The 27,054-nt window shown below is 41.4% G+C and overlaps 2 protein-coding genes across 2 annotated transcripts in view; one reads left to right on the plus strand and one right to left on the minus strand.

Annotated features, from left to right (window-relative positions):
• Positions 1-12,532, plus strand: part of ltk (leukocyte receptor tyrosine kinase) — a gene marked incomplete at both ends in the record, with an annotated part of 38,093 nt that extends 25,561 nt beyond the window's left edge. The window contains 12 exons of the mRNA XM_083906701.1: positions 667-828; positions 913-1,026; positions 5,586-5,772; positions 5,861-5,951; positions 6,284-6,348; positions 7,101-7,230; positions 7,319-7,416; positions 8,081-8,173; positions 8,533-8,634; positions 10,383-10,517; positions 11,350-11,440; positions 11,528-12,532. Of these exons, the coding sequence (XP_083762827.1) occupies positions 667-828; positions 913-1,026; positions 5,586-5,772; positions 5,861-5,951; positions 6,284-6,348; positions 7,101-7,230; positions 7,319-7,416; positions 8,081-8,173; positions 8,533-8,634; positions 10,383-10,517; positions 11,350-11,440; positions 11,528-12,532 (2,273 nt within the window). The remainder of the gene's footprint in view (positions 1-666; positions 829-912; positions 1,027-5,585; positions 5,773-5,860; positions 5,952-6,283; positions 6,349-7,100; positions 7,231-7,318; positions 7,417-8,080; positions 8,174-8,532; positions 8,635-10,382; positions 10,518-11,349; positions 11,441-11,527) is intronic.
• A 2,999-nt stretch (positions 12,533-15,531) lies between these two features.
• On the minus strand, positions 15,532-26,964 carry itpka (inositol-trisphosphate 3-kinase A; the record flags this gene model as incomplete). Its single annotated transcript, XM_083906712.1, has 7 exons — positions 15,532-15,771; positions 16,391-16,462; positions 16,896-16,997; positions 17,331-17,535; positions 19,335-19,548; positions 19,729-19,825; positions 26,569-26,964. The coding sequence occupies 7 exons, from the start codon at positions 26,962-26,964 to the stop codon at positions 15,532-15,534; spliced, it is 1,326 nt and encodes a 441-aa protein (XP_083762838.1).
• Positions 26,965-27,054: the final 90 nt, after the last annotated feature.

Raw genomic sequence — 27,054 nt, forward strand, 5'->3', positions numbered from 1 at the left:
CTCGCAACGTTGCAACGTTACGACTTTATTCTCGTAATCTTACAACTTTTTTCTTGCAACGTTACAACTTTATTCTCGCAATGTTATGACTTTATTCTCATAACTTACGACTTTTTTCTCGTAATGCTTCGACTTTATTCTCATAATGTTTCAACTTTATTCTCATAATATTATGGCTTTTTTCTCATAATATTACGACTTTATTCTTGTAATATTCAGAATTTGTTCGCGAAAAATTCTATTTTTTTGTCTTTTCAGTTTGGCTCTAATACTCATAATAATAATAATAATAATAATAGGAATAATAATTATCATATATTTCTGTGTCACAAAACCTTCTGATATAAATTATTTCAATTTCCGGGTATTCTTTTTTTGCTGTGGGATGTTGCTGTTTGTTTGTGAAAACTGACTTAAAATAAACTGCCAAAATAAATATGTGATTCCTCGTGATAAACAAACTCATCAGCCACTGCACATGTGCGGCTTATTGATGTGTTTGTTTTTGGACCTGAACTTAAGAGCTTGAATAGATTTTTCAAACTCTGGCAGCACAGACGACACTTGTTTGACACGTCAGTTCAAATTTGGCTCCTGTCTCATGTTACCAAATCATTTTGTGTTTCATGGTGTGTTTGTTTTACATGATTCTTCTCCCCCCCCCAGCGATGGAGAGTCATGGCGAGTGTGAGATCAAGGTGCAGCTGAACTGCAGCCACTGTCAGACGCAGAGCTGCAAACGCGACGAGGACACTCACCTCGTCCTCTGTCTCTGCGACGAACACGAAGTGCTGGCCAGCGACAACGTCACGTGCATCGACGCCGTCGGTACGTTTATCAACCTGCAAACAAAATAGTCTAATAGTCCTAAAGCAGCATCTCTTATCTCTTGTCTCTCTCTCTCTCTCCCAGCAGCTCCTCAAGGCCCAGCACCACAGGGCCAGATGTCCACGCTGCTCATCGTGGCGGTCGTCGTCTCCACCGTCGCGAGCTGCGTCGTGCTGGTCTGTGCCAGCTTCATCCTCAGTAAGAGACTCCTCCAAATGTGTGTGCAGTCTGTGCCTTCCACGTTCCACCGGCTGTGAGCTCAGCTGGACGTTTACGTGCTGCACCCTTTTTTTGGATAAAGCGTCAAGTTTGAGTTTGTCCTCGGGCTCTGTGTCGTACGATTGAAGGCGTAAAGAACGAGTGGTGTGCACATGTAGTAAGAAATAAGCCCCCCTAGTTGTGTGAATGAAAAGTAAGTGGTGGTTGCAGTTAAATAACAAACGATTTAGTCCCTGAAGTAGACGTGGAACGATTGCTCTCAAAGCATTATAGAGATGTACTGTAAGCACATCTGTGTTGGGAAGAGGGAACTGACTTTCTACGATAATGAGTCTCGTATGAAATAGAAAGCACAAAGAACTGAGCAGAGGACCAATGTGCAAATGTCATTTCTGAATGAGAACCTGAAGATGATTGCAATTTTGGTGGTTGATCGGAGACAAACGGGACAGCCGAACATAACGGAAAAATGCTTTGCACAACAGCTCAGAATGGGAATGGTTAGGGAATTATGTCTTCTTTTTTTAAAAATAATAATAATAAGAGTTGTGAGGGATACAGAAACAATCCCCCATGTAATATTTAATATGAACTCTTGCATTATGTTGCATAATAGCTATTGTTGCATTATTAGTATTTAACTTAGTCTGAGAAGCTGCTATGCAATGTATACTGTTAACAAATGATCATAAGCCTTGTTTTGTGAACCAGAAATACAGTTTTAAACAGTATAACAATAACATACATATAGGACAGTGAGGGATTATTAAAATTATTATATTCTTCTTTTTTTTGGTGCACCTTTGTCACATTTTTATATCTGCTGCAGGTTACAGGGAAGGGAATCTTTACATATCGGTTGACATGCTAGTCTCAAACCAAGTTCACATACAGTATATCCCGTTCTTTCCCCCAGTTGTTTTTTCCAAAAACTTACTGAACGTGCTGAATATTCATCTAAGTACAACTGTAATGGCACCTTTTCCACCACATGGTCCCAGCGTGACCATGTGGTGGCCTCGCCTCTGTGCGCCACAGTTATTGTCAGAGGTGGAAAGAGTACTAAAATCTTCTACTCAAGTAAAAGCACCACTATTTTGATAAGATTCTACTGAAGTACAAGTAAAAGTACTGGTCAGTAAGTAAAAAAAGTAGATTGTTTAAAATGTACTTAGTTACTTTTTGGAGAAGGTTGGGGTTCTTTCTTGTGTTGTGCACAAAGGACACATGTATAGTTTTTAATTAAAGGCAAACCTTTACAAATTAAAGTGCTGACTTTAAAGTGAATATGATATGTAAACACGTGTCAGTCAACATGGGTCAAAGGTCACAAATGTCACTCACTCAGGGACCTTAATTAGCAGGTGAATCACGAATCTTCGTCCTCATCATTCATCTGTCCTCATATTTCAGCTGCCCTCACCGTTCACTTGTCCTCACCGTTCACCTGTCGTCATTGTTCACCTGTCCTCATCGTTCACCTGTTCTCACCGTTCACCTGTCCTCACCGTTCACCTGTCCTCACCGCTCACCTGTCGTCATTGTTCACCTGTCGTCATCATTCACCTGTCCTCATCGTTCACCTGTCCTCACCGTTCACCTGTCGTCATTGTTCACCTGTCCTCATCATTCACCTGTCCTCATCGTTCACCTGTCCTCATCGTTCACTTGTCCTCATCATTCACCTGTCTTCATCGTTCACCTGTCCTCATATTTCATCTGTCCTCATCGTTCACCTGTCCTCATCGTTCACCTGTCTTCATCGTTCACCTGTCCTCATCGTTCACCTGTCTTCATCGTTCACCTGTCCTCATCGTTCACCTGTCCTCATAGTTCATTTGTCCTCATCGTTCACCTGTCCTCATAGTTCACCTGTCCTCATAGTTCATCTGTCCTCATCGTTCACCTGTCCTCATCGTTCACCTGTCTTCATCGTTCACCTGTCCTCATCGTTCACCTGTCTTCATCGTTCACCTGTCCTCATCGTTCACCTGTCCTCATAGTTCATTTGTCCTCATCGTTCACCTGTCCTCATAGTTCACCTGTCCTCATAGTTCATCTGTCCTCATCATTCACCTGTCCTCCTTGTTCACCTGTTCTCATCATTCCCTGCCAAGGTTTCTTACTTAAATACTTAAGTAAAAGTAAAATTACTTTAAAAAGTACGAGTACTCAAAAAAACGACTCAATTACAGTAACACAAGTAAATGTAATTCATTACTTTCCTGTTACCTCTCTGTTATTGTAATGGAAAACCAACCAAACCTTGTAGAGTCCAGCTGAGCCGAAGCGGTACTATGTAGTGGAACAGCGCCATAAAAGTGCCCCCCCCCCCTTTTCCTTATTTCTCCTGTGAAATAATGTCAGTTCTCTGGTCTCAAACATCGACCAACAAGAAAACCAGGCACGACAAAAGCAGTTGCATCAGTAAATACTCCGAGGAACCATCTTTACTAAGTAAATCTGCCAAATCTGGAGTTGTTTTTCTTGTTGGCAGCGAGACCAGAGCAGCTGATCTCTGCAGTCTTAGGGGGGAAAGACCATTAATAAAAAAGGATCAGTGAGACATACTTTTATTTGACTTGATTATCAGTCCCAGAGGCAGATCATTATATGACAGGGTATTACTTTGGATATTGTGGCTAATGCATGTTTGGAACGAACGCTTGGGTGACGACACAGAGTTGTTTTTCTGCAGAAGAGGCAGCGAGAACGTGTACTGTGATTTCAGGAGATGAGAGCAGTGGGAAATGGGCAACAGCGTTCATCACTTAGTCATGTTTTTTGAGGAAAAGGACAGGTTAGCCACGGTTGCGTCTGCCAGATGGACGGATATTAGTCCATCAGTGTAGTGCATGCTCTTCTCTGGAGCCTAAATAAACAATAAACTTTATAAGGGTTTTAGAAGGTTAGATTAAGCTAAACATATGTTATTCACTCAGATATTACTGTAAGGGCAGATTAGATGGTTGTTAAATAGCAGTGGAAGTGGAACTGCATGGCATCATACTCCTGTAATTAGCACACAATGCACAAACTGGGCAGAACAAATTGTTTTTATTTAGTGTGAAATCTTAATAACTGTATTGTATGTCTTTTTTTTTTCTTTTTTTTTTTTCAAATGTCCAGTTGAATAAATCAAGTACTAAACCAGCTGGTGACATGTGCAATACCTTAACTTTGCTTTCAAAAGCGCACACATACACGCTTTTTCCAGGTTAACGGTGTCTCTTCACCAAAGCTCTCCCCCATGCAGGGAGGTAGTCTGTTTCCTGGGCGTCCCCATCTCCTCTTCCTCCCCCCTCATCCTCCTCCTTCCCCCCTCCCCTAACCCCAAACCCCCACGAGTCCCTAGCATCTGCACCGGGCGATGGCTCGACGGCTCCTCTTACCTGCACGCAACACCCCCTCTCCCTGGCAGACTACCAACCTGCATCGGGGATGTGGGCTGCCTCCATGGGCGGGTGAGTCCAAACTCACTGGCATTGACAGTCAAGGAGCAGTAAAGAGTGGATATTTCCCCCCCCCCCAAAAAAAAACATCTTATTAAAAGGGAACTCCACTGATTTCTGTGCACAGGTCTTGGAAGCTTTTGCAAAATCCTCAAGTGCTGTCACTTGAGTGATTTTATTAAATTTCATGTGTGCAGTTGCTTATCTGAGTTTGAGATCAGCAGCTCACGATTATATTGTTCACTAGCAACATAGCACTCAACTGATGGATGCATGGAATAAAATGTTTGGGAGCAACGTCAGGAGTGTAATGTACGACAGAGTATTAGGGCCGAACTGAAAAGAAAAACATAATAAAGTCATAATATTATTAGAATAAAGTCGGAACCTTATGAGAATAAAGTTGTAATATTACTAGAATAAAGTCCTAATATTATATGAAAAAGGTTGTAACATTACGAGAATAAAGTCGTAACGTTACGAGAATAAAGTCGGAACATTACTAGAATAAAGTCGTAATATAATGAGAATAAAGTCGGTACATTACAAAAATAAAGTTGGAACATTACGAGAATAAAGTTCTAACATGAGATTAACGTCGTAGCATTACTAGAATAAAGTCGTAACATTATGAGAATAAAGTCGGAACATAGCGAGAATAAAGTCGGAACATTACGAGAATAAAGTTCTAACATGAGATTAACGTCGTAGCATTACTAGAATAAAGTTATCATTAATCAAGCAATTAAATTGTATTCTTTATTGTAACTTTATTCTCACAATATTGCGCCTTCATTCTTGACAGTTTCAATTTATTTTTTATTTGTCTTTGTTGTTTGGCCCGAATCCTCATCGAAGTCATGGCAAGTTAGTGGAGTTCCTTTTTAAGACATCAGTCATCCACTTTCCCCCCCAAAAAACTCTCCAAAAGTCATTGAATCAGCTGGTGGTGAAATTCGGTGAATGTAATCTCTGTGAAGACATGCCACAGTGGAGTTCTGGTGAAAAATCTGTTGGTTGTTGACGTGTTTCTTTAAACATATTCTGTGTGAACTGACCTTGTTTTTGCGCCTCTTGTGTGTCCAGTGTGGTACCGCAAAAAGAACGACCTGCACGCGGTGAGGGGACGTCTGCAGAGTCCCGAGTACAAGCTGAGCAAGATCCGCTCGTCCACCATCATGACCGACTACAACCCCAACTACTGCTTTGCGGGGAAGGCTGCGTCGCTCAGTGAGCTCAAGGAAGTGCCGCGCAAGAACATCACACTTTTCAGGTATAGGTTTGAGGTTTCCCTGCCTTGTGCCAGTGCCCACAGGTGACAAACGTTTTTTTTCAATCTTTTGTTTGTTTATCTTTTCCAGAGCTCTCGGACACGGTGCTTTTGGAGAAGTGTATGAAGGACAAGTTCTGGGGATGAGTGGTGATAACTGTCCCATGCAGGTGGCCATAAAGGTAATCTATGCTCATAGATCATAGGATAAGATTAAAATAAGATGTCGTTTTTATTGTCATCGTACAGAAACCCACACAAAAAAAAAACAGGGGGTGCTATAACTGAAGGAGTATTTGAATAAAAACAATTGGATATTAAAAAATAAAACAGGAATAAGCGACGACCACCTCCTTAGTCGTAGAGCTTTGAGCCACTGAGTCCGTCTCAAATGCACAAAACAACCATTGAATGTACACTGAGATCCCTTGGGTTCAATTTCAGATTTTTTCTCCTCTCTTTGCTCTCAACAAAACTCAAAAAACATCTCTTTTTCCCCCATTTCCTGCAACAGACTCTTCCAGAAATCTGCTCTGAACAGGATGAGATGGATTTCCTGATGGAGGCACTGATCATGAGGTACACTCTTTTACCGCAGCGGTCCGCACTGTAATTGCTGACAATAACACGTTCACGCGATGACTCAGACCCACTCCGGATCTAAAATTTAAGGTGGTATTACATTATTATTATTATGAGCCAACTTTTAAGTTTATTTACTGAATTATTCTTATCACCAGACCTGGTGTACAATATTAACAGCGATAACTTTGGATAAGACACAAACTAGGTTCCCTCACTAGATAACAAAAAAAACCATCTGATTTTGTATTTTCTACAATATTGCATTGTTTTATTGTATGTTTTATTGCTTGTTCTTACACTACTATTCAAAAGTTTGGGGTCACCTATACAATTTTTTGGTGTTTTCCATTAAAAGTCACATTTTTATTCATGAAAAGAGTTGCAAAATGAATAGGAAATATAGTCAAGACATTGACATGATTAGAAATAATGATTTTTATTCAAAATAATAATTTTGCCACTGAATTGGAGAGAAATGGTCCTCTATACACCTATTTACTTTCAAATTTACGTTTGTTTTTCCTTCAAAAATAAGGACATTTCTAAGTGACCCCAAACTTTTGAACAGCAGTGTAGGTCACATGTTTGTGTGTTTTAGTTATTTATCTCTGATGCAAAGGACTTTGTTTCCGGTGATGTTTAATTTATAAAAAGTGCTTTATAAATACAATTGGATTGGATAGGTTTGGATCAGACACACTGAATGAAATTACAGCCACTGTGTTCTCTGCTGTTTATCCACGCAGCAAGTTCAGCCACGACAACATCGTGCGCTGCATCGGCGTCAGCCTGAACATCTTACCGCGCTTCATCCTGCTGGAGCTGATGACCGGAGGAGACATGAAGAGCTTCCTGAGACAAAACAGGCCACGCGCTGTAAGTCTGACTGACTTACACCTTTCTCTGTAGGGTATACTGAACATTATATGTGTGTGTGTAACGGAGATGTTTAACTGTGTCCCAGGGCCAGACTTCCTCCCTCACCATGCGGGAGCTGCTGCAAATGGCTCGAGACATCGCCTGTGGCTGCCGCTACCTGGAGGAGAACCACTTCATTCACAGGTTCGTATTCACACACCGTAATATACACTACCTTTCAAAAGTTTGGGGTCACTTAGAAATGTTATTATTTTTGAAGGAAACACACTCTATACATTGTTAATGTGGTAAACGACTATTCTAGCTGCAAATGTCTGTTTTTTTAATAGAATATGTACATAGGTGTATAGAGGCCCATTTCTCTCCAGTGTTCTAATGGTGCATTGTGTTTGCTAATCATGTTAGAAGGCTATGGGAGCAAATCTGTGTGTGTGTGAAAGAGAGAGCTGAAAAAGATGTTTTGGGGTCAGCGAATGCCTTCTGGACTGAAGCAAGAACACCTCAATGAGTATAAAAACATAGCTGGCGGTTGCTCAAATGAGATGCATGTGTAGCTCGGAACTCAAAAATATCCCCTCAGTTCAAAAAACAGATCTGATTTAAGTCGCACTCAAAACCTTTTGGTCCACAACATGTTTGGACGCCTGAGGAGGCAAGCTGCCTTCAGAAGATCGTGCAACTTAGAAGACACACATGGACGAGCAAACATCCCATTTAATGCAACTTGATAGCGTCGTAAGAGGCAGAACATCACAAAAACACATATCAACTTCCTTCCTGTCGACACCTTTTGAGTTTAGTGCCATCACAAACCTACACTTTTGTAACGGCTACTGTTGTTTTTCAGAGACATCGCTGCCAGAAATTGCCTGCTCACCTGCCCAGGACCGGACAGAGTGGCTAAAATTGGAGATTTCGGCATGGCACGAGACATTTACAGGTTTGTGCGCCGAACACGCAATAAAAACTACAACGGACAAAGCAAAACTAACTAACACTAAACTGAATTGTAGAGAAATTCAGCTTCGTTTTTCCAAAACTTGACCATTTTAAGTTTTACTTTTTGATTTACCTGCAGGTGTTAAAAGTTTAAGAATGAAATGAAAGGATTTGATCAACCATATTTGGTGTCACACATTCTTTCATCCTCTTCAGCGTGAATACCTGAAAGACTAAGACTAAAACTGAATAAAAACTCACCTGAAACTAGTCAATTCCTCAATTCCTAAAAACTGTACTTACATCGTTTTCTAACCTTGTAAATCTGATCACACTCTGCTAACCTCCTTTTCCCCCCAGAGCCAGTTATTACAGGAAAGGTGGTCGTGCCATGCTGCCAGTGAAGTGGATGCCACCAGAAGCGTTTATGGAGGGAATCTTCACGTGCAAGACTGACACGTGGTATAAACACACACTAACACACACACACCTGGAAATGACGATGTTCTCGAATGCCTTGTTTTGTCCACAAACCAAAATGATGCAGTTTTAATGATTTCTTTGTTATGTGGGGCAAAGAAACAAAGACATTTTTCAAGAATTAAAGGTGCCATATGTAAGAATGTGGCCAAAAACGGTTACTACATTCAAATTCAAAATACCGAGGTCTTTTAGGTTTCATTTTCTGACTTAACTGGCAACCCGTGGTTGCTCGGCAGCTGAGACTCTACTGACTGCAATGATTGGTAGAAAGCGGTAGGTGGCGCCACATGCCAAAACAGGATTTCAAAACATAAACATGATTTGCAGTCTGCAAAATATCTTTTTTAATGCAAATATTTTGTCTGTACTGTTGTTGTTGGTGAGTTCAGTTTGTTATATGAACATTATTCCTGAGTCTCTGTGACATATTAGGAGGATTATGGTCAGTTGCTTTAGGTTTATTACATAATGCACATTTAAGAAGCTAAAACAATCAGAAAAAAAGCTTCAAACCAATGAATCGATTATCAAAATGGTTGAGCGATGGTTTCTCTAGGTTAACGTACATGGCTTCCTTCAAACCATCCATCTTCCCTGGCCAGAATGTGAACGTTCTCATCCTCGTCCTTGTCCTTCAGATGTAGGTGGACAGCTGAGTCCCGTCCAGACGAGCTGTTGAATATAATCTTCTGTATTAACATACAGTGGTCGCTCGCTCGTTTTGAAAACAAATTCTATATTCCAACAAAGTTAAATACCCAAACTCTTCTCCTGCAAGTGTTCACATCTTAGTTGCAGCTCATTTAAAGTCTTTATTGGTGGACAAACGGAAAGCTCACCATCTGAAGAGCTGCAGATCATAAGAGCTCAGAGATCAGTATCATTATTCAAGCCATGGAGCCGGATAGACAGCGCTCCAAAACCACATGACAAAACAAGTCAGATATTTAAGCAAATAACACCATTTTTTAGTTTTGAAGACCCAGAAGAAAGACTTGTTTACAGATCAAATCTACAAAGTGAAAAGTCTGAAGTGTTTTCATGTGGACAGGATGGGCACACAAGTCAAACACGGTGGTGGGAACATGCAGATCCATCTGCCCATAAAAAGAAGTATCGCCCAATCTTACAGAGGGACAGTCTCGCTTAAAGCTGTTTTGAGGGCGAGGAGTCGTTTTTCCATTAAGGAACAAATGAAAAAACAACAACTTTTTCATCCACTTACCAGAAGTGAACCCCAGGGAGAAACTGGATAATACAACACATCGCACTCCGCCATATGTGAGGTTCTTTAAATGTCATTTAGACTGAAATGCATAGTTAAGGAAATGTCACAGTTTTTTTGTGACGCGTAGATTCAGTTAATAGTTCAATTAATAGAATGTAACTTTCAATTTAACAGTTTTAGTCTGTCAGAAGTGTCTGGCTGTATGCTGGGGCTTAGGACCCTGCTGTACATGATTACAAAAAAAAAAAACAACACAAGCATGTAATTGCTGATCAGAAATGGGCTGTTATGCTCTAGGCAACATAGAATTGAATGTATCTGGAGTGCGACCACACCAAAGTCTCACTTTGTAGTTTGAGAAAGACCCAAAATTCACTACATATGCATCTAAGTGAGCATTTTTTTGTGTGTGTGGTGTCGATGGGAGCAGGAGAACTCTGGCATTCCTCTTCCTTGAGCTCCAAACCCATCAGTTGTTGACCTGTGTCTCCCCCTGCAGGTCATTCGGAGTGCTGCTGTGGGAAATCCTCTCTCTGGGCTACATGCCATATCCCTGCAAAACCAACCAGGAGGTGCTGGAGTTTGTCACCAGCGGTGGCAGAATGGATCCTCCCAAGGGCTGCCCAGGCCCAGTGTGAGTCCTGACAGGAAATACATCAAACTCTAACAATGAGGCTTTTTACTCCTCGAGCCTCGATGTAAATCTAAGCAGAGAAGTGGAATGGTTTTTAGCTTGATTGGGTTTTCCTGCGTGACTATACTTCACAAGTTCTCGGCTAAGTCGGAACACAGTAGCTGTGTTTTTTTTCTTCAACCCTCTCGGGGCCTTTTGAGTTCCTTCAAGCTCCATCAGTGGATGGTCTTTCAAGAATAATACTCCATAGAGCAATTATTTATCTGCGTCTGTCAGTCATAAACCTGTTTCATCTTTCTACACAAGATCTACCACAGCACATCAGTGCAGAATAAATACAGACAAGTTGAAGCGTTATTTGTTGAATTAATAAACTCCACAGTAGGCAAGCAATTATAAAGTCTGTATTGGGGAAACTTTAGTAACTTTGCAAGGCGTACAAAAGCAAACATTGATCTGGAACTGCCTGGACTTTCTCTTATGTATTATGTAGTATATTTTTTTTCCATTTTCAAAATTTGCCCTACTGTGATGCAAAACGCGTCATTTGACTCACAGTAGGGTACATTTAGTTAAGGAAAAACAGATTTTTTTACAAGTCATGGAAAAACTGAGGGAGGGAAGCACATTTTCTAAAAATACTACTGCTATTCTAGCAATACAAAGCCACATTTAAATCGGTGAAGTATCCCTTTAATGTTATATTCATTGAAAAAAAGTGTTTTTCCTTCAAAAAATAAGGACATTTCTGACCCCAAGCTTTTGAACGGCAGTGTACATTGACAGTGTAGTAACATGCAGTGTAATGGTATGTTTGTGTTTTGCTGTGCAGCTATCGGATCATGACCCAGTGTTGGCAGCACTGTCCCGAGCATCGGCCCAACTTCTCTACGATCCTGGAGCGAATTAACTACTGCACTCAGGTGTTCTGTGCTTCATGTTACAGAAAATAACATTTCTTTTCTTCCTACCATGTATTAACACAAACCTCTGTTTTTTTTCTTCACCAGGACCCTGATGTCATCAACACACCTCTACCAGTGGAATATAATCCTAACACAGAGGACGATGGCGCCACAGTCATCCGTCCCTCCGATCACACCTCCACCAGCCTCACTCCACTGCTCGTGTCCCACCCAGTTTCTCAGGATTCCTCTCTGGACCTACGACCTTCTCCCCTTCCCCCGCAGCCCACCAAACCTCGGCTACTCCTCCAGAGAATCCCGCCTGTCCACCACGAAGTGACGTCGTGCCGCGAGGCGCTGCAGCCGTCCTGGGCGGAGCCTGTGCCCGTCGCTGGTTTGACAACGGCAGGAAGCCACTGGCTGTACCCGGAGCCTCCAAACCACAGACCCTGCTCAAGAAACGGCTCCTCCTCGGGGAGCCAGAGGCTGAAGAACAAGACGAAGAATCTGTGGAACCCCACATATGGCTCCTGGGTTTTGGAAAACTTCAGAGGGAAGAAAACCCTGGCTCACACTCAGTCCATGCCGCTCTCGAGCGCCACACCCTCCAGCACCACCACCAACACACCCTGCCACCTGACCTTAGATAGCAACGAGGCTGGGGGCAACAGCACCAGCAGCACTACCTCGACTCCATCCCCTTCCTTCCAGCCTCAAGCTGCTCAGAGTGCATCCACACATAAGAGCTCAGCAGGTGGGACCACAAAGGCTGCCGTGGACCTGGCCAAGCTTCAGAGTTTCCCCTGCGGCAATGTCAACTATGCCTATGACGAGCAGAGCTACGAGGCAGAGAGCCTGCCCCTGGTTATGTCCAGAGCCTCCGAAGCCGTCACAAACACCGGCTCGGCCCCGAGTGTCTCTTCGGGGACCGGCCTGGGATTAGCGTCGGGCCTCCACACCCCTTCGTCCTGTATGCCAAAGCTGCTGCTGAAGCGCCACGCCAGCTACGGACACGAAGATGTAAAGAGACACGCCAAAGCTGAGAAGCCCACGCGTGACAGAGACTCGGGCTTCTCTCTCTCCGAAGACCTCAGCGTTACCCCAATCTAAGAAATCGGCTTACTGCAACAGGGATTTTGGCCCCTTTTTCCTCACAAACTAATATTCAAGCTCTGTATTTCTAGAACAAAAAGCATGACCCCACAAGGGCTCCGACCCAGAGACATCACGTGATATTAGTAGAGCTACTGGAATGCTGGAAAACACACTCATTACTTAACATGCACATAACAATCCTCTGCACTGTGATACACGGAGCCAGTGCTTGACTATTTCCCTAGGTTTCTGATACACTGGTAGCTAAACACTGAAGCTGAAACACTGGAAAACATAGCCCTGCACTTCCTCAATGACCACTCTGTTGGTGCAGGCTACCGTACGTAACTGCTGTAGTTTGACTTGTGTTTTTGTTGTTTTCTTGCAGCGTTGATAGTCGTATATTATGCATTATTGTAAATCATTGTTTGGAATTTGTTGTTATGAGTGTACAGAAACAGACAAAACATAAATAACCACTGGAAGAGAATCTCCAAGAATGTGCTTTAATAGAAATCTTTATGACAGCAGAGAAAAGTCAGAAAAATTACTTTTGTAGGAAAATTAAAACCTTTCTTTTGATTGTGGAAATATAGCACTAGGGTTTTTAGGCATGCGTCAGGAACTTTTTTAGAGCTAGTTATGCAATTCTGGTTTGCTTTCAGCCCAAATAATGTGAAAACACATCCTCCCAAACTACTGCAATAACATGTTTCCTGAGAATACTGTGCCTGGGGTTTATTCATGACATTGGAAACAGCATTTTGTCCACTTAATGTACGTGGTGATTTCAAAGCTTTCATCCTTTTTGGATTTCCACTGAAGAAGAACAATATTCTGATGTTTGTTTCCGTTTATTTATCAGTTTTGACGCGTCACGTTCCCGAGAAGTCCAAAAAACCCCGTCTCGTGTCTGTACTGTGACTACGAAAGCTACAGCTCGTGGTCACTTTATTAGCGTAATAAAAGACTAGAAATAAGGGGAACCAGTAGCAAAATATGTACCAGCACCTTTGAAAGGCACATTAATTCATTCATTAAAACATTTTACTGTATTTTTTTTCGACAAAAACTAACAACTTGGGTGGGTTAACAAGGTGAGTGCCGTGTAAATCTGTTTTGAGTTGTTGTGCTACGCTACATGAATGCTAGCTGTGCTAGCCGCATAGTGTGTGTACAGGCAGGGTGGTGGTATATCTCATTTAACTCCCTAAGAAGGAAAGCAATTAGGTTGTTTAACAATTTATTTTGAGGCATTGAATATTTTGTCTCTCGCTTGTCGTGGTTTAAAATCTCTGCGTGTATAATGTGTTTGAAAATTTGTGTGAAGAAAAAGAAGGAACAGAAGTTGAGTTTCCCCCCCAAAGTACATACATTTAATTTGACTTTGCATATTTTAGGTTATTTTCAAGCCCCCCCCCCCATGTAACAATATTTACTTGGACTGAATGGGGTTTCATTAATGATGACCGCGCAGCTGTGAAATGATCGCTATCGCTATTTTTTATACTCGACTAACCTATTTGTAGCCGTCTTTAGAAGATGGGTCTATTGTTTTGTGATGAATCTGTACTTAGTAGTTGATCACTGCCATTCGATGCACTACACCGCATATATGCTGATGTAGTTGTTTACTCAGCCAGAGGATGTATTGAGCTTTACCCTTATGCTATGTTAATGAAGGATCCCGTTGTTTATGTTAGGTATTTATATACGTTCGGGTTTTTCTTATTTAATCACTTTAATAGTTGTACTCCACAAACATGTTGATAGTTTACTTTTTAAATTGTTAAATCAACATTGCCATGTGTGTATATATATATATATATATATACACATACATATGTATATATACATATATACATATGTATACATGTATATACATATGTACATATATATATAATGGTTCAGTTAGCTCACTGTATGTTGTTTTTTTTTATTCTCAGGCTTGCTGATGTGTTTGATAGTTGCTTTACTAAAAGCATAGTTCAATATGTGAGAGATTTGTGCCACTTAAGTATTGATTTCTGTGGAGTTTATTTTACAAAGAGGAAAAAAAACAAACTTTTCTTGCTTACAGTCATTTTTTTAAGGCCTGGTGTGTTCTTATTTTCTTTATGTTGCTGTGGGTGTGATGCCTCAACCAACGGTGTAAGACATTCTATGCAATATACGGTCTCTCACACTTTATTCTAACCTAACTGTGCCCCCAAATAAATCAGTATATCTTCATCTCATCGGTGTAAGTTTTATGCGTTACAGATGTACAGTAAGATACCCTAAAATAGTGTTTTACTATTGAACATTTGTCAAAGAAATACTTGTATTGTCCCCCTTTTTTAATTCCACACACATGTTCGTTCATTTCATTTGTACACCACTTCTCTCATTATATTACATTCTGAGCAGAAACTATTTACAAGTGTCTTCAAAGCTCCAGTGTGTCGGGAAATTATTTCAATTTGGCAAGAATTTAAGATACAAAAATTCAACTTAATTCTTTAAAGTGTAAAATCACATGATTGTATGCATTGTTTTTTGTTTTTTTTTGCATTAGCCCTAAAAAGAAAACCTCTCCAAGCGCAATCATCGGGGATTGTCGGACCTCGTCCTGCTAATCAAAAAAGATTTGATGCTGAGTGAATACATTATACACACTGTGCTTTTAAAAGAGTAAAAATCAATGATAGAAATATCAAGGTGACAGTTGAACAAAGCAGTGACAAGGACGATATACGATACAGCCTGACTGTTCTGCAGTGCAGTGCTGAGAATGTGTCATAATGTTGTAGTCACGTGATTGATGTTACACCTCTTTCACAATAAAACCCCCATCCCTTAAATGGACATGCACAGAGGCCACACTTTCACTTCTGTTCATTTCTTAGGAAGAGGGAATTAGTGTCAGTTAATCTGCTCAAACTGGCGATAATCTGCTGCTCTTAAAACCAATGTTCAGTGGCAAATATGGCCTGAAATGGTAAAAGCCAGAGCTCCTTACATGCATTTATAAGTCAAAGGCTATTTTCTTTGGTATCCAAGCAACCGGTTGCGTTGTCGCTTACAGACTCCAGCGTGTGCATGAGGTTCTCCAGTCCCCACAGGTAACCGTCCTCCCTGTTGCCTTCCTGCCAGGGAACGTCGTGGTTCAACACCTGGCCCTCCGGTAAAGCAGTGGTTTTCCCAAAGTCAATAATCCAGACCTGCGCGCTGCCCGTGTGATCGTGGATGAAGAGGAGCGAGCTGCCGATCACCTGTAAATGACGAGGAAGATTCTACTTTAGGATTTGCATTTCGATTCGTTTTTTAATGCACGTTAGGCGGAAAGAAGTTGAATTTTATTCGATTAAAACTTAATTTTATAATCCTCATCACAGCTCGCTGTGGGTGGTTTTAATCATTTGCATCCACTAAACAAACACCAAAGGCTATTGCGTGATAAACTACTTTGCCGGGACTTTAAACACTTTAAAAGGATAAAATGACAAAAATCATTGATGAATGGTTGCAATCTATGGCATCCTTTTTTCAGTCAAATCCTGGAAAGCAGTTTGATAATTAAGTTGCTGTATGGGTGTGGTGTTTGAGTTCATTTTGAAAGCTCCAGTAAGTAGATGCTTTGCTTATGAGAGAGCTTTTGTTTATTTAAGATAGTTGTGGTAGTGTTCAAGTTCAATTTAAAAGGTTGCAGAAGTTTCACCTTTCCTTTCCCATGTTTTAAGTTAGGAGTCTAGGTATAAAAAAAAACAGTTTTTGTCGGTAAGATTAGGTTTAAAAAGATATTTGTTATTTTGGCGTTGTTCCTCTGCCACACTTGGTTGAACAGACTTTTGATTCTTCTTATTCCTTATTCATCTCTAGATGACTCATCACCTCGTGGCGCTTGAAGAACTCTGAGGTCTTCAGCGCCTGTTGGACCTCGGACAGTCTGCTCAGGTAAGACTTCTGCGTTTGAAGAAGAAAAAAAAAACAGAAAAAAAACAGTTAAGGGTGTAGAGTAGAATATTAACATGGGTGTAGACACAAGGTTCTGTATATTTGGGAAACTCAAACAGTATTACGCCACGAATGTTTGCTCTGCGTTGTGTGCATGGAATTACCCTGGCTTGCTCTTGCATTTCAAACAGAGAGGATGTTTTCATTTATCATTAGACGAGCCACAACCTTTAATAAATGCAAGTGAAGCGTGTAAAGAAATATTTAAATGTGTCCAAACAATGAAAACAAACGCTGACGGCTCAGTGAACAGGTGTGTGTGTGTAGTTAGGTGTGGTCCCTCCGGTGAAATATGTAGCGTATTTGCTTGTGTATATCCAAATACTACGCGTCGCATGCACTGTACGCGGCGTATATGCGCGAGAAATCCAGTGCCACGTACTACGATGCTGGCGTTCTCTCCGACAAAGTCCTTGAACACGTGGACGACGTCCTGCTTCGATCTCGTCTTCTTGAAGTCAGTTCGACACGTGCCGTCACATTTCTGCAGAGAGATGAAAACATGACATTAGCATTAGCATAATTTCAACACAGTCAAGTGACACCATGCCCCAATAATAACTGTGTAATCTGTCCCACTTGTAAAGTGAACTGGCTGCTGAAAAATACGGTATCGCTATTACAGTTTGGCTATTTTTGACAAATATTCTGTGTGGCCCACAGACCCCCCCACTTCTGAAGTTAAATAGCCCTGATTTAGAGTTTCAGAGACCGCTGAGATAAAAGTGTCCATTAAAATGTCAGTCAGGTGTACACCTGTGGACGCACAACACATCTGTGGTTCTTAAATTGAGTCAATACACGTCCCTCTAACTACCTTTATCCCCTCTATCCTGAAGCCCAGGGTGTTGGAGGAGCTCATGGTCTCCCTCCACTGCATGTAGCGAGGCTTGGTGACGCCGCGCTGGGAATGCTCCTGGGGAGTCGGCCCCTCGTGATCCACCTCCACCATTTTGTTGTACAGATCCTCCCGCGGCTTGGGCCGCTCTCGTGCCCGAACGAGCTCCTCCTCCAGGTACGTCCTGAACCGACAGGAAAGACAAACAAATCATCATCATCATCATCGTGTAAATAACTAAATGGTAACGGAGCACTCACACCCAGGTTATTAGATAGGCGGACACATACATATATATATATATATATGTATATATATATGAATTATGTTTACCTGTGTTACTGTAATTGAGTAGGTTTTTTTGGAAGTACTGTACTTCACTACTTCACATGACAGGTGAATGGTGAGGACAGATGAATGAGGACAGGTGAATGATGAGGACAGGTGAATACTGAAGACAGGTGAATGATGTGATGTGGACAGGTAATGATGTGATGTGGACAGGTGAATGATGACGACAGGTGAATAAATGATGTGGACAGGTGAATAAATGATGTGGACAGGTGAATAAATGATGTGGACAGGTGAATAAATGATGTGGACAGGTGAATGATGAAGACAGGTGAATAAATGATGTGGACAGGTAAATGATGTGGACAGGTGAATACTGAAGACAGGTGAATTATGTGGACAGGTGAATGAAGTGATGTGGACAGGTGAATGATGAAGACATGTGTATAAATGGTGTGGACAGGTGAATGATGAGGACAGGTGAATGGTGTGGACAGGTGAATACTGCAGACATGTGAATGATGTGGACAGGTGAATGAATGATGAAAGTTAAAGCATTTGTGACCTTTGACCCATGTTTGCCTTTAATTGAAAACAATTCATGTGAGATTTGTGTCCCCTTTCCTGTCCGTTTTGCACAACACAAGAAAGAGCCCCAAACACAACCTTGTTAAAAAAGCAGGTTTTGCTAGTACATTTTAAACAAGCTACTTTTGTACTTTAACTTGATTACATTTTTAGACCATACCAGTCATTTTTTTAATCAAAATAGTGGCACTATTACTTAGAATATAGACTAGAACGTAGAATATTTCAACTCTTTCCACCTCTGATAAATTAACAAAATACAGTGACACTAATGATGGTATAGTCTTATGCAGAGCACAGAAACACCATCAGTGAGCTGCACAGCTGCTGTATCAGTGTCTAAGTCGTCTGGTAAATTTGCTGCACTCAAACCGAGCTATTATGTGCAAACAGATGTGTATTTCAGTTTCAGTTTGTGAGTTCCACTTCCTCTGTGCTGAAGAGGGAAGCTGAGAGGAGACTCCACTGTTGCAGGCTTCAACTGTGTGAAAGTGACTTGTGTCTTTGTGCACGTTGGCGGTTTTGCAGCTTTGTGGTTGAGTGTTTTTGACAAAGGGGAGTCTCCAGGGACACCCTGAGCGTGTGTGTGTGTGTGTGTGTGTGTGTGTGTGTGTGTGTGTGTGTGTGCGTGCGCAGCCTCAGGAAACATACTAAAACAGACACTAATTAGACAATAAAATAACTTTTAATGCTACGTTTAATGCATATGTGAACTTGCATGTTCGAATTAGATTTCACAGCAGGGTGCGCATGCACTGTACGCTTTCATGTGTGCGTTTGTGTGTATACATGTGTATGTGTAAGTGTGTATTTGTGAGGCACCCTGCCTGCCTGCCTGCTGTGACAGGAAGCCAAGCATAGAGCCTGCAGTTGAAACAGGTGTTCCCTTTGTAGAGCAGAAGAAATGCTTCAAGCTGTAACATACTGTCACCCAGTCTGCACTAATATGATTAATCCGTGTTAACAGAAGGTTTTAAACATAAAAAAAAAACATCCAACCTATAAGATATAGCTGACATTATCTTCTAACATTAAAACATAAATGAATAAACCAATAAAAAATGATCTGCTACAAGTGAGTAAATGGAGATCTGACTTCCTTACCTCACTCCCATCTTACAGTCCATGACGTTGGGCGAGTCAAAGTTTGCCAGCAGGTCGGTCATGTGGAGGAAACACTCGTCGTCTTTTTCCACAACGCCATGGTAACCGGGAACAAACGGGAGCAGCGCGTCGTTCCTCAGCTCCTCGAAACACTGCACTTCGTTTTCAGAGAACTTCTTCAGAATGGTGCCCTCGTCTGCCGCTTTGAAGTTCCCTGAGGTCAGACAAGAGATTGATCAGTATTCGGGATTTAAGGCCCTTTTTGTGGGGGGGGGCTTTACCCCTGATTTATGTACGACAGGAAAGAAACGCGTCAAAGAGCTGCGCAGCGCACAAAAGAAGGCTCCTCAGTGTCACAGACAGCAGTGAATGTTCTGATGTGAACGGCTCATACCTTTATGCCCGGCGAGCTGAACCCAGTTCACCTTTCTCCTCTGAGTCGCGCTGAATGGCCAGTGAACAATCGTCTTCAACTTCCACCAAGGCTTGCTCTGCAGATGACATCCAAGAAAACAGAAGTGAACACAACAGATGGCCTTGGTCATTCACCATAATGTTTTGCAGAGAAATGTGATCACATCAGCAGTTCTATCCCCTGATGCCAGGGCTTTTGGTTTTTCCACTGCATGCGGCCTCCAGTCTAGGTCGGTTAAATGCCGTATCTGAGTGCTCCATGTCTGTTCAGACTCTCCAGCTTGGTGTGATTCACGATGAAGAAATTCTCAAAAACCTATGATTTATCATCAGGAGCATGGTGTTATACTTTGTTTGTCATATGCTTGATTATTTATTGTTTTATATATATGTCAATTATTATTTCTTGGCAGTAAAATGTCTTGGCTCTTCGGTCTTGCTTTGACCTTTTAACCCTTTAACACTGAGCGTATTGTCACTGTTTACATTACCGTAACTACACGACGGTTTGTGCTATCGGAATTATTTATAACGGTTTTTGAAAGCTAAGAACATGCCACATGGTTATTATGGTAATTTCAGATAAACGGAGCAGAGCGCGGCACATTTTATCCAAAAATGTCCTTTCAGATGATAATATCACTGTTGCTGTACATAGTTTCCATTTTGTTGGCCTGTATTTGCACATTAGGATACAAATAATATTTTTTTATTTTTTTGGAAATATGTTTTATACTGTTCCAATTTAGAAATTAAAATGCAAAATCTCTTATTCTTGTACAACTCCAGTGTTTTTTTATCGAAATAAAAAAGCTAAAATCTTTTTTTCTTGAATTTAAACTGTCAATACACTCTTTTGACGTGCCGTAAATTATCAATAACTGCCAGATATTAAAAGGCCGAAGTGTTCTGGACCTTTTATGGGTGCAATAAGCAAACAAAAGGCCAGACGGACATTTTGCGGCTTAGGTGTTTAAGGGTTAATACAAACACACACACACTTACACCGCAACAGCTTGCCGATTTCACAGTGACACATTCGTGCTTCACACATTGATGACTGTTTTATTGCCTCCGCGAACAGCGACCAAATCTTAATACACCATTTTTTATATTCCTATTGGATATCATGACAATGGAAAAACAAAAAACAATGTAAGCAACCTCCCAGATTACACTAAACATGTTCCAACACTCATCTTTAGGCCTTTTGAGAGGTCATTTTATTCTGTGGGTTGTGACTGAAAACAGGAAATGAAACAGGGGACTTGTGTCAGTGAAGCGCTCCACTCACGCTGAAGTGTCTCAGATAATAGATTCACAAAAAAAAACAGAACTGTGTAGTGGTCGGCTGAGCCTCTATTACTATGTCAAGTCATATATGCTTGTTGCAGCTAATGTTCACTGATGATATCAAACGTGCTTTATGGCTGCAGGTTTGGTTTTGTTGCTTAACCCAGCCAGATAATTTATAATCATTTGAATGCATGTTGATACAGTGGAGTCTGTAAAAATCATGTTATATACATATAAGATGGAGGCAGATGATATGCTGTGGCGACCCATGAAGGGGGAAGATATACTATCTCATCCAGAGAAGGAATGGAAACTTAAATTTGAATCCTCTATTTTGTAAACATAGGGACACGGAGCAATATTTATGTTTAAAACAAAGTCTGACACGGAAAATGTCCGTTTGCACTGATAACACGTAATAATACTGGCATCACGTGAAATAGCAAGGTTTCATGCAATAGTCTTATCTCGTCTCAAAAGCTGCATTCACACCAGTACTGAACAAAATCAAATAGCCATCACAACCCACATGATTTATCTCTTGTCGTTTTAACCATGTTTTTATTTTGTGAGTGTGAAAGTGTCTTGTGTGTGTAGTATTTCATTGTTTTGTTTTATTAATAATAATAAACAAGCTGGCTATGTATTGTTTTCATAGCTATCTAGCGAGCTAGCTATTGTTTTTATAGCTAGCTAGATAGCTATTGTCGTTGTTTTTTTAGATGAAGCAACACTGACAACATTGAAATCCCTGTATTTAACTCCTACTTTAAAAAATATCCTCAGTAAAACCGATTTAAAGTACCTCGTTTATTGGTGAAACAGCGTCTGTGACTGGCAGCATGTAATTATGTGCGTGACATGATGATTAAATGTCACGATGAGAGCATTTTACATTTTTATGGGGTGTGGAGCCGCTGAGTAAACACTTCTGTCAAGAGAAACAACCGGTTTCCACAAACTCACAAAATACAGTTTTGTTCACTGCACCAAAATAATAATGAAGCAAATAAGGGATATCTATCGGTGTCTGTGAGAGGTGAGGACATTTTGGGAAAGTTGGGACATTTTTTTTCTAGTCTTCACATTATCAAAGGGCTTTTTCAGGGTTAAAACCTGGTTTTAGGGTTCAAATTGAAGGTTATTTTAAGGGTTATTGTTTGGCATCTAGTTGTGATGGTTAAGGTTAGGGTAATGGACTTGGGAATACATGATGTCTCTGTGTGTACGTTTTCAATAGGCTGTGTTAAGTGTGTTATCAAGTATATTCTATAGAATCTTGAAGTAAATTCCTCTGACTCAGGTTTGCAGGTTTTGTTGACCGATCCATTATTCATTCTGACCTTCCATGTGACGCTATGAATTGATCGACTGAAAGATTATCAGATTAATTTAAATCTGGCCTCTTTGTTGTACTGTATATTTACCACATCCACAGGCATTTAAAGCTTAAGTCTGTAAATCTTATTAAGTCTTGGCTTCTGAAACACGTTTTTTTGCCTCCCTTTAAATCCGGTTTACATCCTGGTAGCTACCAATGAATAAAGGGATAAAAGAGTAAAAAATGTGTGACCTGTTCTTACAGGTGACTGAGACATGATGTTGTTAGATTTAAGGCTGAACGATTTTGAATAGATGAATGAATGATGAGGACAGGTGAATGATGAGGACAGGTGAACGATGAGGACAGGTGAACGATGAGGACAGGTGAACGATGAGCACAGGTGAACGATGAGCACAGGTCAATGATGAGGACAGGTGAACGATGAGGACAGGTGAATGATGAGGACAGGTGAACGATGAGAACAGGTGAACAAGGAGGACAGGTGAACTATGAGGACAGGTGAATGATGAGGACAGGTGAACGATGAGAACAGGTGAACAAGGAGGACAGGTGAACGATGAGGACAGGTGAATGATGAGGACAGGTGAACGATGAGAACAGGTGAACAAGGAGGACAGGTGAACGATGAGCACAGGTGAATAATGAGGGCAGGTGAACGATGAGGACAGGTGAACGATGAGAACAGGTGAACGAGGAGGACAGGTGAACGATGAGGACAGGTGAACGAGGAGGACAGGTGAACGATGAGGACAGGTAAACGATGAGAACAGGTAAACGATGAGAACAGGTGAACGAGGAGGACAGGTGAACGATGAGGACAGCTGAACAGATGAACGATGAGAACAGGTGAACGAGGAGAACAGGTGAACGATGAGGACAGGTGAACGATGAGGACAGGTAAACGATGAGAACAGGTGAACGAGGAGGACAGGTGAACGATGAGGACAGCTGAACAGATGAACGATGAGAACAGGTGAAAGATGAGCACAGGTGAATGATGTGGACAGGTGAATGATGTAGACAGGTGAATGATGAGGACAGGTGAACAAATGAGGACAAGTGAATGATGAGGACAAGTGAATGAATGATGGGGACGGGTGAAAGATGAGCACAGGTGAATGATGAGGACATGTGAATGATGAGGACATGTGAATGATGATGACAGGTGAACGAGGAGGACAGGTGAATCACGAAGACAGGTGAATGAATGTTGAGGACAGGTGAATTGGTGCTAATAAAGGTCCCTGAGTGAGTGAAAAAGTTAAAGCATTTGTGACCTTTGACCCATGTTGACTGACACATTATGTGTTTACATGTTTTATTTTGTTAGCACTTTAATTTGTAAAGGTTTGAATACATTTTAGACAAGCTACTTTTTTACTTTAACTTGAGTACATTTTTAGACCAGTACTTTTACTTGTACTTAAGTATCAAATAATTATCAAAATAGTGGTACTTTTACTTGAGTAGAATATTTCAGTACTCTTTCCACCTCTGACAATAGTCTACCCAAAATCCACAATAATGACTGTCCCTTTAATTTTGAGAGAAAGTTGTTTTTTTCACATGGACATTCTCTTGAAATTTGAAAGGACAGCCATGACTGTGAATTTTGAATAAGTGATGATTCAGAAACAAATTACGTAACAAAGCTTCAAGCGTGAAACAGCACTTAAGGCACTAAAAACATACTGAAACATACTAAGTGCTTCACACTTAAAAACTCAAAAAAAAAAGCAGAGGCTGAAATGGGCAAAGTGACCACGGAAAACAAATATATGATGGTCTGCGCTGTACAGTGGGTGTACACACACACCCACTGTACAGCGCAGACCATCATATATTTGTTACCCACACACCCACACACGGGTGTGTGTGTGTGTGTGTGTGGGCTGCATGAAAGGCCCTATTTTCAGAGGTGACACAAACAACATTTTTTTTCCACTATGAGCTTCAAGGCCCAACGACACTTTTAAAAGAGCTAATATTTAGGAAAAAGCTTACATCGTGTTATGTTCAGCCACGCTCGCTCTTCCACACACACACACACACACACACACACACACACACACACACACACACACACACACACACACACACACACACACACACACTGTGAACACAAAGGCTAAACATGCAATGTGTACTCGGTCTGTTTCAAAGACAGTGGCGGCTACAGACCAAGTATGGAGAGGTACTGTGGCACCTACACACACACACACACACGCCATTGAATGTCCAACACGATGACAGTTTTGACAAAAAGCAGATTATGTTGTGGACAACTATGAGGTGACTCACTCCGATCACAGCTTTAACTTCCCCACAACTCACGTGGAGTGACGTCTCTGCAGCTGCAAAAACACACACACAGTGTTCTCCTCAAATCTGAGTCATGGGTTTAATTTTTCAGAGAGAGATATTAAGAATTCACACCTCCGCGTGCATTTAAATACATGTTCAGTAACGCAAGGACTGTATCAGCCAAGAATGTCACAGGCGAACCGCTCTCGGCGTCATTCAACAAAAGGCCAATCCTTCAACACCAGTGTAGTGTGCTGAAGGAGGGAGGCGTCGTGTTAAAGGTTAGGACTCAACCAAGCAAAACATAACATTTAAGGACGTGTTGATGCAGCACATGTAGTTATGTTCATGTGTTTAACATGGGTGAGAGGGAAAGAAAACAAAACGACAGGATGGCGTGCTGTGTGTGTTTTAAACATTACATCATCAAGTGTCTCTTATCTTCAATGTGTACGACATGACCTCAAAGACATTATAACGCATTGAAACAGAAGCAGCGCAGACTCTCAGCACACAACAAAGGTTATTTGGCTTTTTCGGCAAGCTCCTTCATGTCTGTTTCACTCTGTGATCATTAGGGGCGACGACAGCACATTAAACACCAGGTGACATCATTTGATTCCAGTGAGGAAAATTACATTTCCTGTAAGCGCTCTCTTTTTCCTGTGCATTTTAGTCGTCAAAACAAGCAACTAAGATGTCCCACATCTGGAAAATAACACACAGAGAACACAGAAACATCTCCTCACATATAGCGGTGACTAATTTATTTCCCACGGCAAAACATCCTCAACACAGAGGTTAATCTGACGACATGGGCTGGAAAACTATACTAAAAAAAAATTACTGTTATCTCTTCCCTGTTATCTCTTTTACAGTTCGGTTACAATAATACACAACGCATATACAACATCCATATAACATCAAACCTAGATTTAAAACATTCCAAATCAGATTATATCTGCTTCTACAATCCCAGTTATGTTCAGAGAGGAAGTAGTTTGCTGTGTGTGTTTACGTGTCATCAGCTTTGTACTGTAACCATGTAAAAGCCGCTCAAGTGTCCGTGTTTTTGTCCCATGAATGCATCACGTGGATTCACAGACTGTTTCCGCTGTCAGTCAGTTTACAGAGGGACCAACTACATGAGTTGGAATAAGTGAAACGCACAATATGTGTGCAGAAAACAAGCGAAACGACGCCAAAACCTGGGGAAAGTTCAAGTCATGAACCGATCCTTTTGTTGCACCGTGAAAGGTAATTTAAATTGTAAATCTCACACTTTAATTTACTTCTGAAAAACTTGGAGTTTGACAAACAAAAAAGTAGGTTTTTATTAAATGTCAACAGATACTTGAGTGAAAGTATCTTAACCAGAAAATGACTTTGAAGTTGAAGTCACTTTTTTATAATAGTACTTCAGTAAAAGTCTTAAAGTACATGACATTCACTGTACTTAAGTATCAAAGGTCATTTTCTGATATAAAATATACTTAATTGTTATCAGTCTTAGTAAGTAGTAGTAAGTAAGTAGTAGGTAGTAAGAGTAAGGATTGAGCCATGGCGGATCAGTGATAGGGCGAGTTGACCTTCAACTGGAAGGTTGTGGGTTAAATTCCTGGCTCTGCTAGTCTGTATGTGTCCTTGAGCAAGGCACTTAACCCTGTGTTGAAGTGTGTGAATAAGTGAAAAGCTCTATACAGACCATGATACCAACTCTTCTTCTTTTGATTTTATTTGGTAGTAAGTACAAGGATGGTTAGTGGAGTAAAAGTAAACGTTGCAAGAAATCTAAATAAAGTAAAGTTTGTCACCTTCCAACACTGGTGACTTTCAGCTAAAAACAAAGCTGGTAAAAGCTGTGTTTTCGCTCACCTCTCCAGTGTCCACCAGATGCTCCAGAGTGACGATGCCTTTGCTCTTGCTCTCGTTGTCGCTCAGCAAATCGTCCTCGGACTCCACGGCGGAGGAGCCCGTGGAGGAGATGGACGAGTTGGACAGTTTCCTCCTCAGCGTGCCGTCCACCGCGTCGTCCCAGTCCTCCTGCTGCATCTCCCGGGAGCAGCCGCCTCCCTCCGGGGTGATGGTAACCTGCGGTACAGGGCGGTGCGCGTCCATCACAGTCGGCGCCCCGGTTGCGGACGAAGGGGAGACTTTTTGAAGGAGCTCATCGCAGGTTTGTGAGGACTTCACGACTGTTCTTCGCTCGTTTGCTCCAGTCCCAGGGAGCCCGGAGTCCTTGGACGTCTTTCTCCTGTACTCTTTAGGCATCGGAGACCCGAAATCCGCCGTGCGTGCGCACAGAGAGGAGCGCAGATCTCTGTGCACTTCAGCCCTTAAATCTGGTCATTTCACTCTCAC

The sequence above is a fragment of the Microchirus variegatus genome (genome assembly GCF_963457635.1).
Source record: "Microchirus variegatus genome assembly, chromosome: 2".
In the NCBI taxonomy this organism is placed as follows: domain Eukaryota; kingdom Metazoa; phylum Chordata; class Actinopteri; order Pleuronectiformes; family Soleidae; genus Microchirus; species Microchirus variegatus.